This window comes from Eubalaena glacialis, chromosome 8, assembly GCF_028564815.1.
Source record: "Eubalaena glacialis isolate mEubGla1 chromosome 8, mEubGla1.1.hap2.+ XY, whole genome shotgun sequence".
NCBI lineage: Eukaryota > Metazoa > Chordata > Mammalia > Artiodactyla > Balaenidae > Eubalaena > Eubalaena glacialis.
The window spans coordinates 71549750-71567289 of NC_083723.1; the positions used below are offsets into that span (position 1 = coordinate 71549750).

General features: G+C 40.4%; 1 protein-coding gene across 3 annotated transcripts in view; it reads left to right on the forward strand.

Annotated features, from left to right (window-relative positions):
- Positions 1–17540, forward strand: part of CDK6 (cyclin dependent kinase 6) — a 221788-nt gene that overhangs the window by 103084 nt on the left and 101164 nt on the right. For all 3 annotated transcript variants that reach the window (XM_061198564.1, XM_061198563.1, XM_061198565.1), the window contains exon 4: positions 5908–6075. In XM_061198564.1, the coding sequence (XP_061054547.1) occupies positions 5908–6075 (168 nt within the window). The remainder of the gene's footprint in view (positions 1–5907; positions 6076–17540) is intronic.

Below are 17540 nucleotides of genomic sequence, written 5' to 3' on the forward strand. Positions count from 1 at the left end.
GGTAATCTGAAGCTTTAAGGAACCTGCTTTAACCCTCCTCTTGCTTTGTCAGAATTTGTTTTGCCCTTTGTGATTCAGGATGAAGCATTCTCTGGGTACTCCTAAGGACCAGAGTGAGAAGTAGGGGGATCCTGTTTATAATGCAGTCTTTGCGACCCATTGTTAACATTGTGAATTGATCAGTGAACGTGTGAAGAAGCCACTGTCAAGTTTTGAAGTAGAGTACGGTGTGGACGGTACAATAAGCTTGATGTGGTAACTTCAGGCAGATTCTCCTTGAGCGCAAAAGTGGAAGGAGTGAGTGAAATCTCCAGTGCATGAATGAACCCACCTGATTGACTACCCAGGACTAGGCTTTGTTATTCACTACTTCATTGCTTATGTAGTAATACTGTAGCACATTTTACAGGAGAACTGTGATTTTTAAAAGATCCTGGGACTAGATTCAGCAATTCTACTTCTAGGCATATACATCCGAAAGAAATGAAAGCAGGGTCACAAAGAGATACTTGTATTTATACACCTATGTGCATAGCGGATTCTTCACAATAGCCAAAACAGCCCAAGGGTCCATCAGCAGATGAATGGACAAGCAAACTGTAGTATATCCACACAGTGGATATACTTTAAAAAGGAAGGAAATTCTGACACGTGCTACAGCATGGATGAACTTTGAGGACATTATGCTAAATTAAATAAGCCAGTCACAAAAAAGCGAATACATTATGATTCCACTCATATGAGGTATCTAGAGTGGCCAAATTCACAGAAACAGAAAATAGAAGGGTGGTTACCGGGTCTGGGAGGAAGGGAGAAGTGAAGAGCTATTTAGTGGGTGTAGAATAGAGTTTCAGTTTTGCAAGATAGAAAAAGTTCTGAAGATTGGTTGTACAAGAGTGTGAATATACTTACTACTGAACTATACACTTAAAAATGGTTAAGATGGGAAATTTTATGTGTATCTTACCACAGTTAAAATTTTCAAAGATATATTAGTAATCAGCAAAAAAGGAAAAACAAAGAGATCGCGGGACTGGCCCTCATTATTGTCAGTAGTCCTCTGCTTTATGACTTTATCATCACATGATCTGTTACTTCTATTCCTGTAATTATAATCCCTACCTTAAGTCAACATGTTACCAGTTTAGTGTAAAAAAAACCTTTGTTGTGTTGATCTGTGAGATTCCTTTAACATCCTTCATAAGAAGGAAACTGGGTAGGAGATCTTCAGAAGAAACAACAAATCGTTATGAAGACACTTCTGTCAAAACTTGGATAAAAAATTTGAAAAGACTGTGATTTACACATTGTAAGGAGAAAAAAATGATTATCCTTGTACAAGTTGTATATGTCTTATTTTTAATTTTTAAGTAGATAAGCTACTGATGTATACTTTTGTTGCTAAAACCTTGAGGACGTGAATACATCACTTAGATTTAGGTAGATGCATCCAAAAATACAGAATTGTCTATTGAGAGCTGTCAGTTTTGTGATTTACTGTATGGAATAAGTTGGTGTTTTCAGTATCTGTTTATCTTATTTATTTATTTTTGGCTGCATTGGGTCTTCACTCCTGTGCACAGGCTCTCTCCACCTACCGCAAGCCGGGACTCCTCGCTGCGGTTCGCAGGCTTCTCACCGCGGCGGCCTCTCCGGCTGCGGAACACGGGCTCTGGCGCGTGGGCCTCAGCAGCTGTAGCACGCAGGCTCAGCAGTTGTGGCGCACGGGCTTTAGAGCACAGGCTCAGTAGTCGTGGCGCACGGGCCTAGCTGCTCCACGGCACGTGGGATCTTCCCGGACCAGGGCTCAAACCCGTGTGCCTGCATTGGCAGGCGGATTCTTAAGCACTGCGCCACCAGGGAAGCCCTTCAGTATCTTTTGAAACTAATCATACCTTTTGTGTCGTTGGAAAAAAAGACCCAGTGATAAAACTTTTTCCCATTAGAAAAGCTTGAGGTAGATTTTCAGTTTGCGTGTTTGTTTTGTTTTCAAAGAAGTAAGAGGATTACTACTCTAGAACACCTAAGAGGAACTAATTGTTGTTACAAGGCTTTGAAGACTTCTGGTGTTCAGACTGAAGCCCAGAGTCTTTTTAGGGGAGTTGCCAAGGATAAAACCCCATCTAAAGTCACTGGGAGCCAGACTTCATTCCATGATGGTGTCCTGTTGAAACATGCTCCCATGTCACATGTTTCAGAAAGATACAGATTGAGGGCCTCCAGTGACTGTTTATCATGAGTGTGACTAGACATTTTATACCAGAATTGTACATTGTAAGATTAAAAGGTTTTAAACCTATGTTTAACGTAATTGGCAGTATCCGTAGTTTCATTGCATTGCATCACTAGGATTACTGTGAAATATTTGAGTCTTGTATGAGATGGATTAATTTAGATTAAAATCTTGAGGAGCTAATTTAAAAGTATGTCTCACAATACTATAAATTGAGATAGAACAGATGATAAGCTTAAGTAGAGAATCCTTTGAAATGTCTTTGATCAAAGAACTGCTTGTGATTCTGAAGGAAAGGTGTTTTTTTTCTTGCCTTGTTTAGTGTTACAGTTGATTCATTCATATAATTCTCAGGAAATGGGACCAGAGTTCTCATTCTATTTGTGACCAGAGTTCCTAACATAGGTGAATATATTTCCCTTTTCAGATTAGGTGTTCTGATGAAAGATTAGGTGTTCCGATGAAAGATTGGGGTGGGTCCCCAAATCATACTTATTACAAGCCCATAATGCTCATCAACCTACCTTGCAATGGAATTACTGAAGGAAATGAGATTTTTGGCAATTTTTTAAAAAATTGTTAACTCAAGTCTCACTAGTTCAAAACTCTAATTGTAGCTGGATATTATAGGTTTAAAAGAAAACCCAGTTTGCTAACCAAAAAAAATTTTAAGTAGCCTAATAAAATCTAAAGAGTGGTAATTCTTATGTAGAACCAACTTTTTTTTTTTTTTAATTTTGGCTGTGTTGGGTCTTCGTTTCTGTGCGAAGGCTTTCTCTAGTTGCGGCAAGCGGGGGCCACTCTTCATCGCGGTGCGCGGGCCTCTCACTATCGCGGCCTCTCTTGTTGCGGAGCACAGGCTCCAGACACGGAGGCTCAGTAGTTGTCGCTCATGGGCCTAGTTGCTCCGCGGCATGTGGGGTCTTCCCAGACCAGGGCTCGAACCCGTGTCACCTGCATTGGCAGGCAGCTTGTCAACCACTGCGCCACCAGGGAAGCCCCTAGAACCAACTTTTTATACATCCATAGGTGTCATTTACATAGAATCAATGTTAGTGCCAATATATGTGTTCTCACTGCCTAAACTGTGCTTTTATATGATGTTAAGAAGTCATTTTCATCTACACTGGCCTTTAAACAGAGGAGAACTAAACTCTTAGTACATGTACCAAAATAACAGAACTAAAACCAAATAATAATGATTATGACATAGGAAGGAAAACTATGCAGCCATTAAAAATCATATTGTATAAAAAAGTTATATTTTAGAAGAATTTTGTTGAAGTGGCAAAATATTCATAATGAATTGTTAAATGTTTTTAAAACAACTGTAAAATGTGTACAAATAACAATTTTTATTTATAAATATATGTTATATTTATATATTAATATTATATTGTATGTGATATATATTGTTTATAATATTTATATATTATATAGAGATATAATATATTTATACCTCCAAATATAGCAGTATCTGTTTAAAAGACGTGAAAGATAAAAGTTAACAGTAAAGTTTTCTCTCTTCTCTGAGTGGTGGGATTTTGCATGATTTTTGTTCTTCCTCTGGATTTTTAATAAATTTTTTAAAAAGCTTCTATATGCATTAAGCATGTACCAATTTTATAATTAAGAAAAATGTAATATGTGCTGTATAAATACACAAATAAAAGCAATACATATGTATTTAAACTCAGTAGTTCAGGCTTTTCATAAATTAAGATGGGCCTTATTAGTATAATTAGTTGGTTCAAATTTTTACATATTTATTCTAATTGGCTGCTTAAACTGTTTGAACAATGAAACATGAACCAAGCACATTTATTCTTTGTACTGTTTTAAATGGTTGGTGCTTAGTGTATAAGAAGCTAAAGATGACAAGCCAGCATGACATTAGTTTAGGTTAGTCATGCTGTTTAAAATCCACTGCTTACAAGTCATGTGCATGTGTTTCCAATAAAGACTTATTTGCTGCAGCAGCAGATTACTTTCGTTAACATTTTGTGCTTCATTTTCACACTCTTGTTTATTCATTCCAAGTTGTTTTACCCTCAGTGGTTCTTAAGTCTTGAAGGACTGTCTGTCCCTCAACAGTGCAGTCTTCTCCAGAGTTTTCATCTTTGGAAACTTAGAAGGTAACCCCGGCCAGTTCATCAGATCCATTTAGGTGGAGCTCAAAAAGAATTCCAGTACACCTGTGTCATTGCACACTTGCTTAGTGCCTTGTTCACTGACCTTGTGGCACTGGCCACATTTTCTTCTAGTTGTTTGTTACTCTGTCTCCCTCAGTAAACGGGACACTTCAACGATTATCATTTGTTGAATGCTAACCGTGTGCCAGAAACTACTTCTTTACTTGCATTACTTCATTTAAATCTCGTATTATGAAAAGTAAGCACTGTTTTCTCCTTTTTATAGGTGGTAAACTAAGGCTTTGGTTTTGAATAAGCTGGGATATAAAGACAGAACTCCCTGAAGGAAATACCAATACTGTAAACCAATAACCAAATACAGTCCAGCTGATGAACAAGTGTGTCCTCACAGCCCCTGCCAGCTCTGAAGCCCCTGATGCTGCCTAATCATTTCTCTAACCTTTATATGAACAAAATCATTCCATCCTCCCTTTACACACCATTCTCACAGTATTTGGGGAGGGGGGTGGGTCAGTCTTATTAACCCCAGATTTCAGAGGGCCATATCATGGTCACTATCTTAAATTCCTGCTTTCAGACAGTTTCCGAGTTTTAAATTTTGTATCTGATTTTATCAGCTGTAAAATTAGAAGAAGATGTGACATTGGTTTATTTTCTGAATGCCCCCCTCCTCCATGCTAGCTGATACTGTCAGCAGTAAGTGCTGCCATTTATTGAATGCTGACTACTGTCAGTGCTTTACAAACAGTGATCCTATGGAGTAGGTTTTCCTGTTTTTACAGACCTGAAAACTGAGGCTTGGCATGGTTAAATGGCTTACCCGGTTTTCCATGCTCATTCAATCATTGATCTAATGAAGGAGTGCATTGGGGATTTGAATCCAGTTTTCCTGGACTCTGGTTCGAATCAAGACTCTGTCTTTTGCTAGTAGTGTTACTTTGGGCTAATTACATACAGTTACTGTGTATCAGTTTCTTGACCTGTAAAATGGGTCAATGATATTGTTTACCTCAGTGTTGTGGTGTGGACTAAGTGTGTTACTAAAGAGAAGGTGTTTAGAGCAATGCTTGACACATAGTGACTGCTAAGTAATAGGTGCTATAATAATAAGAACTACCATTAATGTTATCATTGTTTACTGGATTTTAATTGTTGGAATCATGTATTAAATCATATAAAAGTATTTGAAGTAAAAAGTGTCCCTCTCTCACCAACTACTTCCTCTCCCCAACATTAACCATGGACACCAGTTTGGGGTATATCCTTCCAGAATATTTCCTATGCCATCTGAAACTATTTTTAAATCATCCTTTCATTAATGAAATACAGGTCAAGAGTGAAATTTTTTGTAGTGATCTTGAAAATGGGAGAGTGGAGCAGTAGGGGGAAACAAATTCATTCATTCAGCAAATATTTATGAAATGCTTTCTGTATGCCAAGCACTTTTCTAAGTGCTGAGGATTCAGCATGTTAAATTTCTGTTTTGACCATTGATTGATTTTCTTTTTTGGTTTTATTTAGGATATGATGTTTCAGCTTCTCCGAGGTCTGGACTTTCTTCATTCTCACCGAGTGGTACATCGTGATCTAAAACCACAGAACATTCTGGTGACCAGCAGTGGACAAATAAAACTGGCTGACTTCGGCCTTGCCCGCATCTACAGTTTTCAGATGGCTCTTACCTCAGTGGTGAGTGAGAAAGTGCTGTTCTTTCATTAAACTTAGTTTTCTACTTTTGAATGACAAACTGCCCCCATTCCAGGCCCCTGATGTTATTACTGCCCGTGGTCAGTTGGTGGACAGAATGTCTTTGCACTTTTTGTATAGCAGGCAGTAGGAGGAAAGTGTTACGCTTACAACTACAGACATATCCGGGCTGGGCTTGTTGTGGACAGAACCCATTGCAGAAATAGACGGTTGCTTCTTAGCTACTAGAAAGGAATCAGTTACAAGTTTCCAAATGGTTTTGCCATATGGCTTTTTGCCATAACCACTGTTTTCAGAGCTGCATATATAGTGTCTAGGGAAACATAGCTCAAGGTCAGGGAGGAGAGAGCACCAGGAATGTTGACCTGTCTGCAGCATCCTAGTTTGAGAAACAGCCAGATACCTGCACAGGTGTGTGAAAGCACTCCTGTGAAGCTGTGGTGAGCGGACTGTGAAGAAATGAAATTTACAGTGAGCTTGGATGATCCGTGAACAAGTAGCACCACCCTGCCAGGTGAAGGCTTCATCCAAGCCAAAATACAAAGAGTAAACCCAAAGGCTCTATTTTGGCAAAGAATGACAGTTATTCTGTTTTTTGTCTCATTCAGACACAAAACCATACTAGCTACTGGCTCTGGTTACCTTCTATTTCTCCTTATAGTTCATTGTTTCTGAGATGAATTTTCATGACATTGTGCACCCAAAATATACAAAGAGGAGCCTGGAAGCAGGCATTAATATCCCTTGTCTTTGAAGGACCTGTTTTCCATGCAGTGAATTCACGCATAGATTTTTTTTTTTAAAGCCAAGTAATGTTCCTTTGCTGTGCTACTTATTTGGGGCAGGAGGTTGATATGGAGAATCCCTTTGATTCCATGAAGACTACAAACATTGCCCTCAAAGCATTATATTAAGCCTTAAGTAAAAGAATCTTCTTGGGTCAGTATGCCATTTTCTACATATAGTCTATCTTTAGCCTCAAAGTGGTTCTCAGTTAAGGGCAGCACTGCCCTGGAGGGAGGGGGAAACATTATTGAGAAATGTGTGACGGCATCTTTGGTCATCATGACAACTTGGGGGATGGTAGTGGCCACAAGGAGGCTAATATTCTGCGCAACGAAGAATTGTTTCCCCAAATTCCAGTAATGCCTCAGCTGAGAAGTAGAAATTCAGGAGGGGAGTTGGAAATTCTCTAAGAGAGATAACTTGCCTTAGAAAAACATTCAATTTGCAAAAGTGTTCTGCTTCCTCACCCTGGAAATACGGATACTAGAACCTGGATGTGGAAGATCACATACCTTCCCAACATTATATACTTTACCTAGGGCGCCAGAATTTTTACAGAGGATTTCTTAGAATGTGTCACTATTGTTGAAAGATAAATCATTCTTGTTTCCTCTTTGCCCAACATACACCGTCGCTTTTGAGAAGACAGGACACAAGATGGTGTTTAAAGGATAAGTCTCCGATTTGGGCTGGGTCAAGTAAGCCCTTGTGTTCTTATATAATCACACCAGAAAGGGCTGAGTCTGTGTGTTTCCCCAGTGGGAAGGGTGAGGTAGGCTGCAGCTTCCCTAGGAAGTAGTTTCGTATGTTGTTTCAGGGCCCTGGGGAGAAGCTTGAATAGGCTTTGCGATCCGGACAGTCATCAGGGGAGCAGAGGGAAGGAACCAGTCTCCTTTGGTACATTAATTGAGGGAAGGATGAGCCATAACTGAGACACTGTATTTTGATCCCCCCCAACTGGGCACTGAAAACCATAAATAAAAACAGGAAACCCAGTTGGGTTTGTTTTTTTTTTTCTTATTAAATTTGAGGAATGATAGCCCAGCTTGTGCGTAACACCAATTAACATTCCATTCTTGCTGAAAGTTGATATGTTCAGACAGGAAAATGGAGACAAATGATTTCATACAGAAAAGGGGAAAGGCAGTCGTAAATACCTGATTTTTCAGTATCTAGTTTGTATTGCATACTCTGTATTTCTTATGTGACATAAAGTAAAAAATATTAGCAACTGGGAAAGACACTGGAACAAATTCAGACTTTATTTGAAAGAGTCATAGTTGGAACTTAATGTCAATAATAAAGAATATGATTCCTGTAGGGTACCACATTAAAATTTTTTCCCACTGTTTATTTTTCTTTTTAAGGAAGAATCCATTTCTATAGTGATACATTGGTTTATGTACACACAGTGACACATAAAGGCCTGGAATCAGTTTTTTCAGACTGAACTGGTATTTATTTTTTGTATTTCTTGAAGAGAAAAAGACTACACTCCACTTCCTGGAAATACACATTTTTTAGTGGGTTATGTCATACAGGAACTGGGAATCAGCTTGATTTGTGGAATGTTAAAGAAATTTACAAGTTAACTGATTCGAAACTGACATTTTGCAGCCAGGAGAAATGCTGATAATATAATACTTACCTTCCAAAGCCTGACTCAAATGTCCCGTTCTGGTACCCCCTGCAGAAATTAATCCCCCGTCCTCCCTCATTGTTTCCAGAGTAACGTCTTATTAATGTCTTTCATAATACTGCTTTCTATCTTGTTTGTAATTATGTCGGGGTTTTATTTATCAGGCTGTAAGCTCCTTGAAAGAGTTGGCCTTTGGGGTAGAAATTAATTTAGGACAGTCATCGTAAGTCCGGACTCTAGTTGTGGCTGTAGTTGGTATAACATAGGGCCAAACGACTCAGCTTGTCTTCATCTGCTAAGGGAGGGCTAAGTGCCCTTAACTGGGTGCCTCCTGTGTGACCTTCAGGTGCCCTTAGGGAGTATTGGGCTCTTGCTGGTCAGTATACAGTCAGAGTGCACATGTACCCGTGGAGAGGAAGGGTTGTTTATACCTATTTCTCTCAAGGGTGTGGAATCAAGATGTGGATGGCTACAGTGAATGCCTTAGACCCAGGCAGGACGGGCCCCTGGCCTGGGTTTCATGCTTTAGAGGAGCCTGTGCTGGCCCTGCTCCTGCCTTGCCTCCCTTGATGGGGCACAGAATCCAGGGTGCCTGAGACCCAGCCGCACTCAGGGCATTGGAATTCCCTGACTGAATGGGAACCGCGCGGGCTCTTCTCAGTCCTTCCTCCTAACAGCAGATTGGGCCACCTGTGTCCTCACCCCATGCATAAGGGGCAGCAGTTTGCAGACATCGGGCAGAATGGGGACACACAGACTGGGGTGGCCGTAAGCACCGCGTGAGGCCCCTTGTCCTGCAGGGAGGAGCTGGGGATGTGAAGGGAAGTGGGGCCTGTTACTCAATGCCTGGTATGGGTTCTACTTATCAGAAGAGTTTCTGTGAAACCCTGAAAATCAACTTCTGTGACCTGTATTGAAATAACTACCTTTGTGGAAAACCAGAGAACAGGTTAGAGGGAGCTTCTTTCCATTGCACATAAGTGACATGTACGAACATGACCGATGTGATTATATAATCTTTATGGCAGATGCATTTCAAGAATACAGGCATACCTCGTTTTATTGCGCACCATTTTATTGCATTTAGCAGACACTGCATTTTTTACAAATTGACGTTTTGTGGCAACCCTGCATCACGGCGCCATTTTCCAACAGCATTTGCTCATTTAATGTCTCTGTGTCACATTTTGGTAATTCTGGCAGTATTTCAAACTTTTTCATTATTATATTTATTGTGGTGATCTGTGATTAGAGATCTTTGATGTTACTATTTCAAAAAGATTATGTGCTGCTGAAGGCAACATTTTTTAGCAATAAAGTATTATTTAAGTAAGGCATGTACATTTTTTAAGACCTAATGCTATTGCATACTTAATAGACTATAGTATAGTGTAAACACAACTTTTATAGGCACTGGAAACCAAAAAATTCATGGGACTCGCTTTATTGCCATATTCACTTTATTGTGTGGTCTGGTACCCAACCCATGATATCTCTGAGGTCTGCCTCTGTATGCTTATTCAATAGAATGACTATACAACTAACTAAAATTGTATTGAGAGTCATTCTCAAGTCAACATTTCTAAGAACTTCCCGTGTTGGATGCAGTGTGTAGTGCAACTCATTTTTGTCTGTCAATATGAAAGGGAAGTAGAGACCAACCTCTGAGCGGGCAGGTTGGGTCATACCCAGTCGCACACCCGCGTCTGACAGGGAGAGTCGTAGAAGCAGAGCCTGGCCCATCACCAGCAGCCCGACAATGACTCTGATCATCATGAAGCCCTATGAACAGCAGCTCAGGGAGGGAGCAGGTCTTGACTTCTCTGTTTATGATGAAAAATCCCTGTTTTTTTTTTTTTCCTGAACTGACCCATACAGCATGTAGGGTGATACTATTGCCATTGGATTTGGTGGTTTGGGAACTCCTTATCAACCATCTCATTTTGAAAGTGGGGAAACTGAGACTCAGACGAGCAGTTTGTAACCAGGTTAAGTCTGAATTCACCAAATAGATTATAAATGGCTTGGAGAGTACTAATGTTTATATTCTGGCTCTCGCCCATCATCCCCTTTCCCTTCCTCTTCTCCCCACAGTGGGATCCAGTACTTTAGAGAGTATCAAACTAGGTTCTGTAGACCTCTTGGGTTCTACAAAGGGTATGCAGAGATTCCACAAATGTTCAACAGTCCATTTTTTGAAACATATTTTAAGTCTTGTTAAAATTGTAATTAAAAAACAACTAGCTCGTGTCATATTTTGACACAGTGGAGAACACTGAGGCATGAACTTGTACCTCCTGGTTAACTTGTTATTTATGTAGACCTCAGAATAAAACTTCTTTTGCCACAGTTGCGAATACTGGAACCTCTCCTAAATGTATCATTGCTTAGGAAAAATGAAGTGTTCTCTTGATTCACTCCTGTGTGTATCTGCTCCCTTAAAATCATCCAAGTGCCTGTTCACGACAGCGCACGCATCGTGCTATGCTCACTGTATGACATGAGACCACTTTGGGGGCCGTTCAGAGCAGTGCCGGGGTTGACGTTTTTATATCCAGATGTAATTGCCAACGCCCGTGCAGTTAGAACCAGTCACTCCCCAGGACAGCCCCCGTGAAGCCACCTGTGGATAGAGAGGAGGCTGCACCTTAAAATGAGGTCATTCCTTTTGGGGCCTCAGTAACTTCACATGCTGGGATGAAGTCCAGGATTGGCCTGCCGTAAACCAATTTCTGTTCTGCAGTGAACAGTATTACAGTGACTTTTCAGTGTTTTTTTGGAGGGCCTTTATACAATCATTAGACAAAGGAGAGAATTAGCATTTTTCCTCCAAATGCCTGTGCCTAACACACAGTTTGGAGAAAAAATCCACTTTGTACCATAATGGAAGAGTGAGAATATTCTCCTGTCTTTTCAGTGACTTAGTAAAATTCTCACTAAGTGAAGTACATTCTCCTTCGCCAAAGTTCTCTTTTTCCATATTGTCTTTCCTATTAAAATACATATGTCTTCATATGAAAACATTTTCCACTCTGTAGAAATAATCAAAAGATAACAAGTAAATAGTGAACATGGGAAGACTTTTGACAGCTCTACAAATTATAAAAGTTCACTCAGGGATTTTTTTATATGGAACTGATAAGATTCCCCAAATTGCCTTATTTAAGATCACTCATTTATTTAATACCACAAGAATCACAAAAAAACAAATTGCTTACATCCTCTCCTTATGCCTCTGGCAATAGATGGTTTCCTCTTCTAATGCCAGCATTGGTAGCGTTTAGTAAACATTAAAGAAACCTTGTGGATTCAGAAACTTTTTGATAATCCTGGGGTAGAAAATTAATGAAATGGAGTTGTGGCATTCAGTCAACAAATACTGATCACTTTCCATGAGCCAAGCACTGTCAATGAACCTGAGGGACCATGGTGAATAGAAGCGGACAAGGTCTCTGCTCTCAGGGAGCTCATAATCACAATGGGGAAACAGATCTTGATCAAACAGTCACACAAAGAAATGTATAGTTAGAAACAGAGATAAGTGCAATAAAGGAAAGGGACAGAGTTCTATGAGGCCCTGTGACTCCGAAGCCCTCGTGGGCTGGGGGTCAGGGAAGCCCTCCCTGCTCACCCACACCGGGATGTGAGATGCTCAGAGAGGTCACCAGCCCCCTACGCTCAGAACCTGCCTGGATGCGGGCCTCACGGATGTGCACATCATGCAGTCTGTGCTTATTTTCTCTGTTTCTGTTTGGAATAGTTCATTTTACAGCACCCAGTTGGCACCACCAAGTTGACAAAGTGAAGCAGGACCAGAGATCAGAGAACAATGTCATCTTTTACAGGAGAAAATAAATTGTTTATGCTTGTTTCCTCTTCGTGCGTGTTGTATTTACTATGGGGACCTGGCAGGGTTTGTGCCCCGGCTTGGGCAGCCGAGTTGCTCCCACAGAAGCCTGCAAAGGCTGCCAGTGAGTACTGAGTAAATCAGACCAAGAGCATGAACCGAGTATAATGGAAAAAACCCAAAGCCCTGTCGCCTCAGCACCTCAGTGAAAGTGCAGGACACACCTCAGAAGCCGAAAAGGCTCCTGTAACTCCCTTCCCACTCGACCTCTCCTTGCCATGACACAACCAGGTCTGTTTTGTGAAAACTTCCAGTTGCCAGTACATATTTCATAGTTAACAATGGAGTGTTTGTGCCGGTTTCGTTTTCACTTTCACCAGTGAGGGAAGTAGAGCACAATGGGGCAGCGCACAGGGCTGGGAACAGGACACGTTTTCTTTAGGATTCCCAGGACTGGGTACGTGGAAAATGCCAGAGCCAAGACAAACATGAAAACCCATCCAGATTCTCCGTTACGCATTCTCAGTGGCAGTAAAACACATTTTGAGTTGCCATCTGATAGGTTGGCTCTGCCTCTGCAGTAAAGGCAAATGCTGTTGACCACTGTGAGCACTGCTTCCATGTAGAAAGAGAATGTATTCCATGCAGTACAGGATGCTGCTGTAGGTGTGCACGTGTGTGTGTGTGTGTGTGTGTGCACGCGGGTGGGTATTTAATTGCTCCAAGTATACTTGTGAAGTTCATCAAACGACTGTTTTCCTTGTTTATAAAAGACTCACCTAATTCATTTGACTCACCTAATTCTAGCTCCTTCCTAAGTTGTCACTGTTGCGAATCAGTTCTGGACAAAAACAGTTTAACTGTATTGTTACTACCTGGAGGATGTTTTACTCAGAGAAAGGACAGGATGTTCTTTTCTTCCTCCATACATCTGTTCAGCCAGCTAATGTCCTATCAAGGTTTGATATAGACAGGGTCTGGTTGTCACCTGGTTGTTTACGTTCCATCCTACAGACACCCTGTGTGATGCCATTCAAATTTCAGAAGCTTGAGGCCAAGTTTGAGTGTAAAGACCAACCATTGTCTTAAGGTTGACGAGACCAAATGCTTTAAAGAAGTTTTGCAGCCAAAGGGTTTCTCAGAGATGCAGAAGATGGAAAAAATTTTGTTGCCTCTTCCACTTAACATTCTTATGGGAATATGCCTTCTGTGCTTGGTCAGGGACTAGTCTGTCAAACTGTGTTTAATGAGATAATTCCATCTCCCCTAAATTTCCTTAACTCGTGTCCCGTTAGGTCCATTCAATGGAGTATGAGACACAGTCCTTGGAATTGAATATAAAACAATGTCTCTATAACTTGGATTTTTACATCCTCTTTAATTATTGGGATGTGTGCGCTTCTTGTGTTTTACAGGTGTCACTGCTTACTTCCTTGTATGGAAGGGAAAGGTGGCAGTATCTTCATTTTGCTTGGGCTTTGCTAGTCTCCTAGTGCAAGTTCCTGAGTTGAGATGTGTCATTGAAATTCTGTTACGTTGGCCATAGCCATTTTTATTCGCGCAACTCCAATGTTGTACTACTTTAGTGTTTCCCACAGTGCCTTTCTGGCACATGGTAGGCACTTGATAAATACATGGTGAATGAATGAAATGAATCCTCATGATTCTCCAGTGCCTAAAGAATGAATTCCAATTCTGTAGCATGGCATGCAGAGGGGGTTTTCCAGTGTAGCCCCAACCTGCCCCTCCATCCTGTCACTCCCACCCAGAAATCACCCCCATACACGTAAAGGCATATTCCTTATCATCTGACACCATCAGATTTCTCACTACTCTTTAAGTTCTTTCACAACTCCCTACTTTCACAAATGAATGAATTTCCAACTGTGCTTTTTCCATGTTGCTGCTGGGGGTCATTGCATCATCACTGATAAGCATCTAAAGATTTGTTTGTTTGTTTGTTTTAGATTCAGCTTTCAGCTAAATCCTCCCAGTTGCCCACAGCATCACTCCCTGATAGTAACTGGAGCTCTGAGGGAGTAATAGTTACACTTTGAAAATCTGTCTGGGCAGCCAGTCCTAACCTTCAGATAATTATTGTTCTTCATCCCTACTTATTCGAGATGACAAGCCTTCCTGCACCTCCCCAACTTGTGCACTTACATTTTCTATATGGTATGTTTAAATTAAAAATTAAGACCTTTGGGGATCTTTGAAGGAACCGTAGTGTCACAGGAAAAGGTTGAAAATGTCTGCATTATTGTTTCTTTTAGTCATTTTATTTAGTCCACTTGGGTTCTTGAGAAGATTAGGTACGTGTTTCTCTTAATCTGTATAGGTCTCTGCAAAAGTTCAGCTCAGACTTTTATACGATTGCTTTGTCATGCTGGATTTTCTTTCATATTGTATTGACTTTATTGCTAATATTTCAAATTTGTTTCTCAATGATGCTCTTTGGGCTGCTGAACGATTCCTCTTGCTGCTACCACTTTCTGTTTTCCTTTTCTCTACGGATTGAAACACAGGGTGAGTAACATTGTGGCACCCAACATCTGTAAGGATACTTATGATTTTTAAGTCCCTCATAAATTTGAATGTTAAACTTTACAGTTGGCTTTGGAGGAATAATCTACCTTCAGATCTCAGGGAAACATCCAAAAGAAGGAAGGGGAAAGTGTAGGAAAATTTACTTTAGCACTGCTTTTATATTTATTTTGAAGACTGGCAGCATCTAAAAGTTGGTCTGTAAATTTAACAACTCAACCATAAAAACCCCAAAATAAAGGAGAAAAATCTCTACTACTTCTAGGTTTGGGTACTAACATAAAGTTACAAGATTTCTCTTCAGCCATTTAACAATTTTTTTTTTTTAATTTCTAAAGCTATCCTTCCCTTTCTTCTTTACCATTTTTATTTTGATGAATTACTTTTTAAAGGTCATGATGCTTTGAAATGTATGGACATGTTTTCTGAACACTGTTGATAGATTCCACGGTGACGCTACGGCTATCTGCACCTTATGTAACGCTGGATGATTTCAGTGAGGTGGGGACCGCGCATGGTATCAGTTCTTGTGGGAAAATATGCTTCAGTGGCTTACTGGCACTGCTCTTGGAATGTGGCATTTAAAAGTACCTTTTTACAGTGGGAAAGAATTCTGTCAAGAATAAACAGTCTGACCTTGTTAAATGGGCCAAAGTCGGTCTGTAACCTAGTTCCAGAAAACTAGCTTTTACTAGTTTAGAAAAAGCAGATGAGAAAAATTACAACTAAAACTTTCTAAAGAATGGAAAAAGTTCCTATGAAGAATATGAAATAAGTTCCAGAAATGAGGGTCTTCATATATACTCATGAAAATGTCTTTACTGGACTATAAAATCCCATTTTTCCGGAGTGGATGAAAGATGAGGACTACAGTTCGTCAGAAAAGCAGATTTTCTTTTTCCTGGAAAGACAAGACTGGCTTATTGAAAGGAGCTGTGGGAGGGGCCTTGTAGCATGGACCAACCGTGGGAAACCAGCTGGCTTGGGGAGATGAAGAAGAAGTAGAAATTGCCGCTGACTCCCCATTGCCCACAGGTTAAAAAGTGTCTGTACTCTGAGCTGTGGGATGCAGCAGTCTGTCCCTCACCTTTCTCTCCATCCCCTCTCTCCCACCCACCTCAAACCCACCCACACACACCCATGGTCTTGCCACTCCAGACCTCCTTCCTTTTGCTTGAAGGGATATGCCATTAGATTTTGTACCTCCAGGCCATTAGATCTTCTCTCTGCTTACACTGCCTTTCCCCTTTTCAGCCTAACAAACTCCTACTCAATCTTCAAGACTCAGGGCAAATGCCACTTCCTCCCAGAAGTCGGCCTGACTCTCTAGGATAAAGTTAGGCACTTCTTCTGTGTATCTTTGATTTGCCTCTAATATAGTAGCTATCATATGATAGTGTCCCCATGGGTTTGCCATCTATTTTAAAAAGAATAACATTGTAATATTCGCTGTAGCACTTAAGGTAGTAAGACACAGGCATGTGGTATTGCTCTGTGAGTGTTTGTAGTATGTGTGTGTGTGTGTGTGTGTGTGTGTGTGTGTGTGAGAGAGAGAGAGAGAGAGATGAAATAAGAGGTTTCTGGGTAGAGGAGGTAGAGGGAGACTGGCTTGGGTGTGGGTACTGAGTGAGACTGAGAAAGGGATGCTTCCCCCCAAACATCGGCTTTCCTGAAAGGTGTCACTACAGCCTGTATCTGCATCCATTTTGAAATTTCAACGTCAGGAACAAAACTTGTTTTATTAATCACTTTCATTGCTAAATCCTGTGTTTATATTTAAATGATATTCTGAAAAAAGAAGATTTCACTGCTTTTACTCAGATGCATGACTGTCGAGTATTTGGTTGGTTGGATGTTGTCTGAGTGGGCTAGAGCTCAAAGATGGTGGTTCTAGGCACAACCACTTTTAATGTTAAACAACTAATCTATCAGTAATAACTTAAATTGAGGAAAATTTTTAATGAGTTATAGTAAAAACTAGACTTTGTGTTCTAAAAAAATGTGTAAGTTCAAAAAAACTTTGTAAGTTAAAAAACTGTAAGTTAAAAAAAACTAAAAAAACTGCAAGTTAAAAAAACTAAGTTAAAAAAAAACTAATGTGTAAAATAGATAAACAATCAAGTACTTTGCAGATGGGCTTATGGCAAGGTTTTTCAAAAGTAGCCTCTGCAATCGAAACTAAAATTTAATAGATTAAAATTCATTTTCTGAAGCCTTTCCAGGATTTTATATATATCATGTAAAACTACTTATTCTATCTGACCACTCTAGTTCTTACTGGTTCTTACATACAAAGGTAGTTAAAAAAAAAAAAAAAAAAAAAGCCAAAAGAGTCCATTGTGAACTTATTTTTTTCTTAATTTATTTATTTATTTATTTTTGGCTGCGTTGTGTCTTCATTGCCGTGCGCGGGCTTTCTCTAGTTGCGGCGAGTGGGGGCTGCTCTTCGTTGCGGTGCGTGTGTTTCTCAGTGCAATGGTTTCTCTTGTTGCAGAGCACGGACTCTAGGCATGCGGGCTCAGTAGTTGTGGTGCACGGGCTTAGTTGCTCTGCGGCATGTGGGATCTTCCCGGAGCAGGGATTGAACCCGTGTCCCCTGCATTGGCAGGCGAATTCTTAACCACTGCGCCA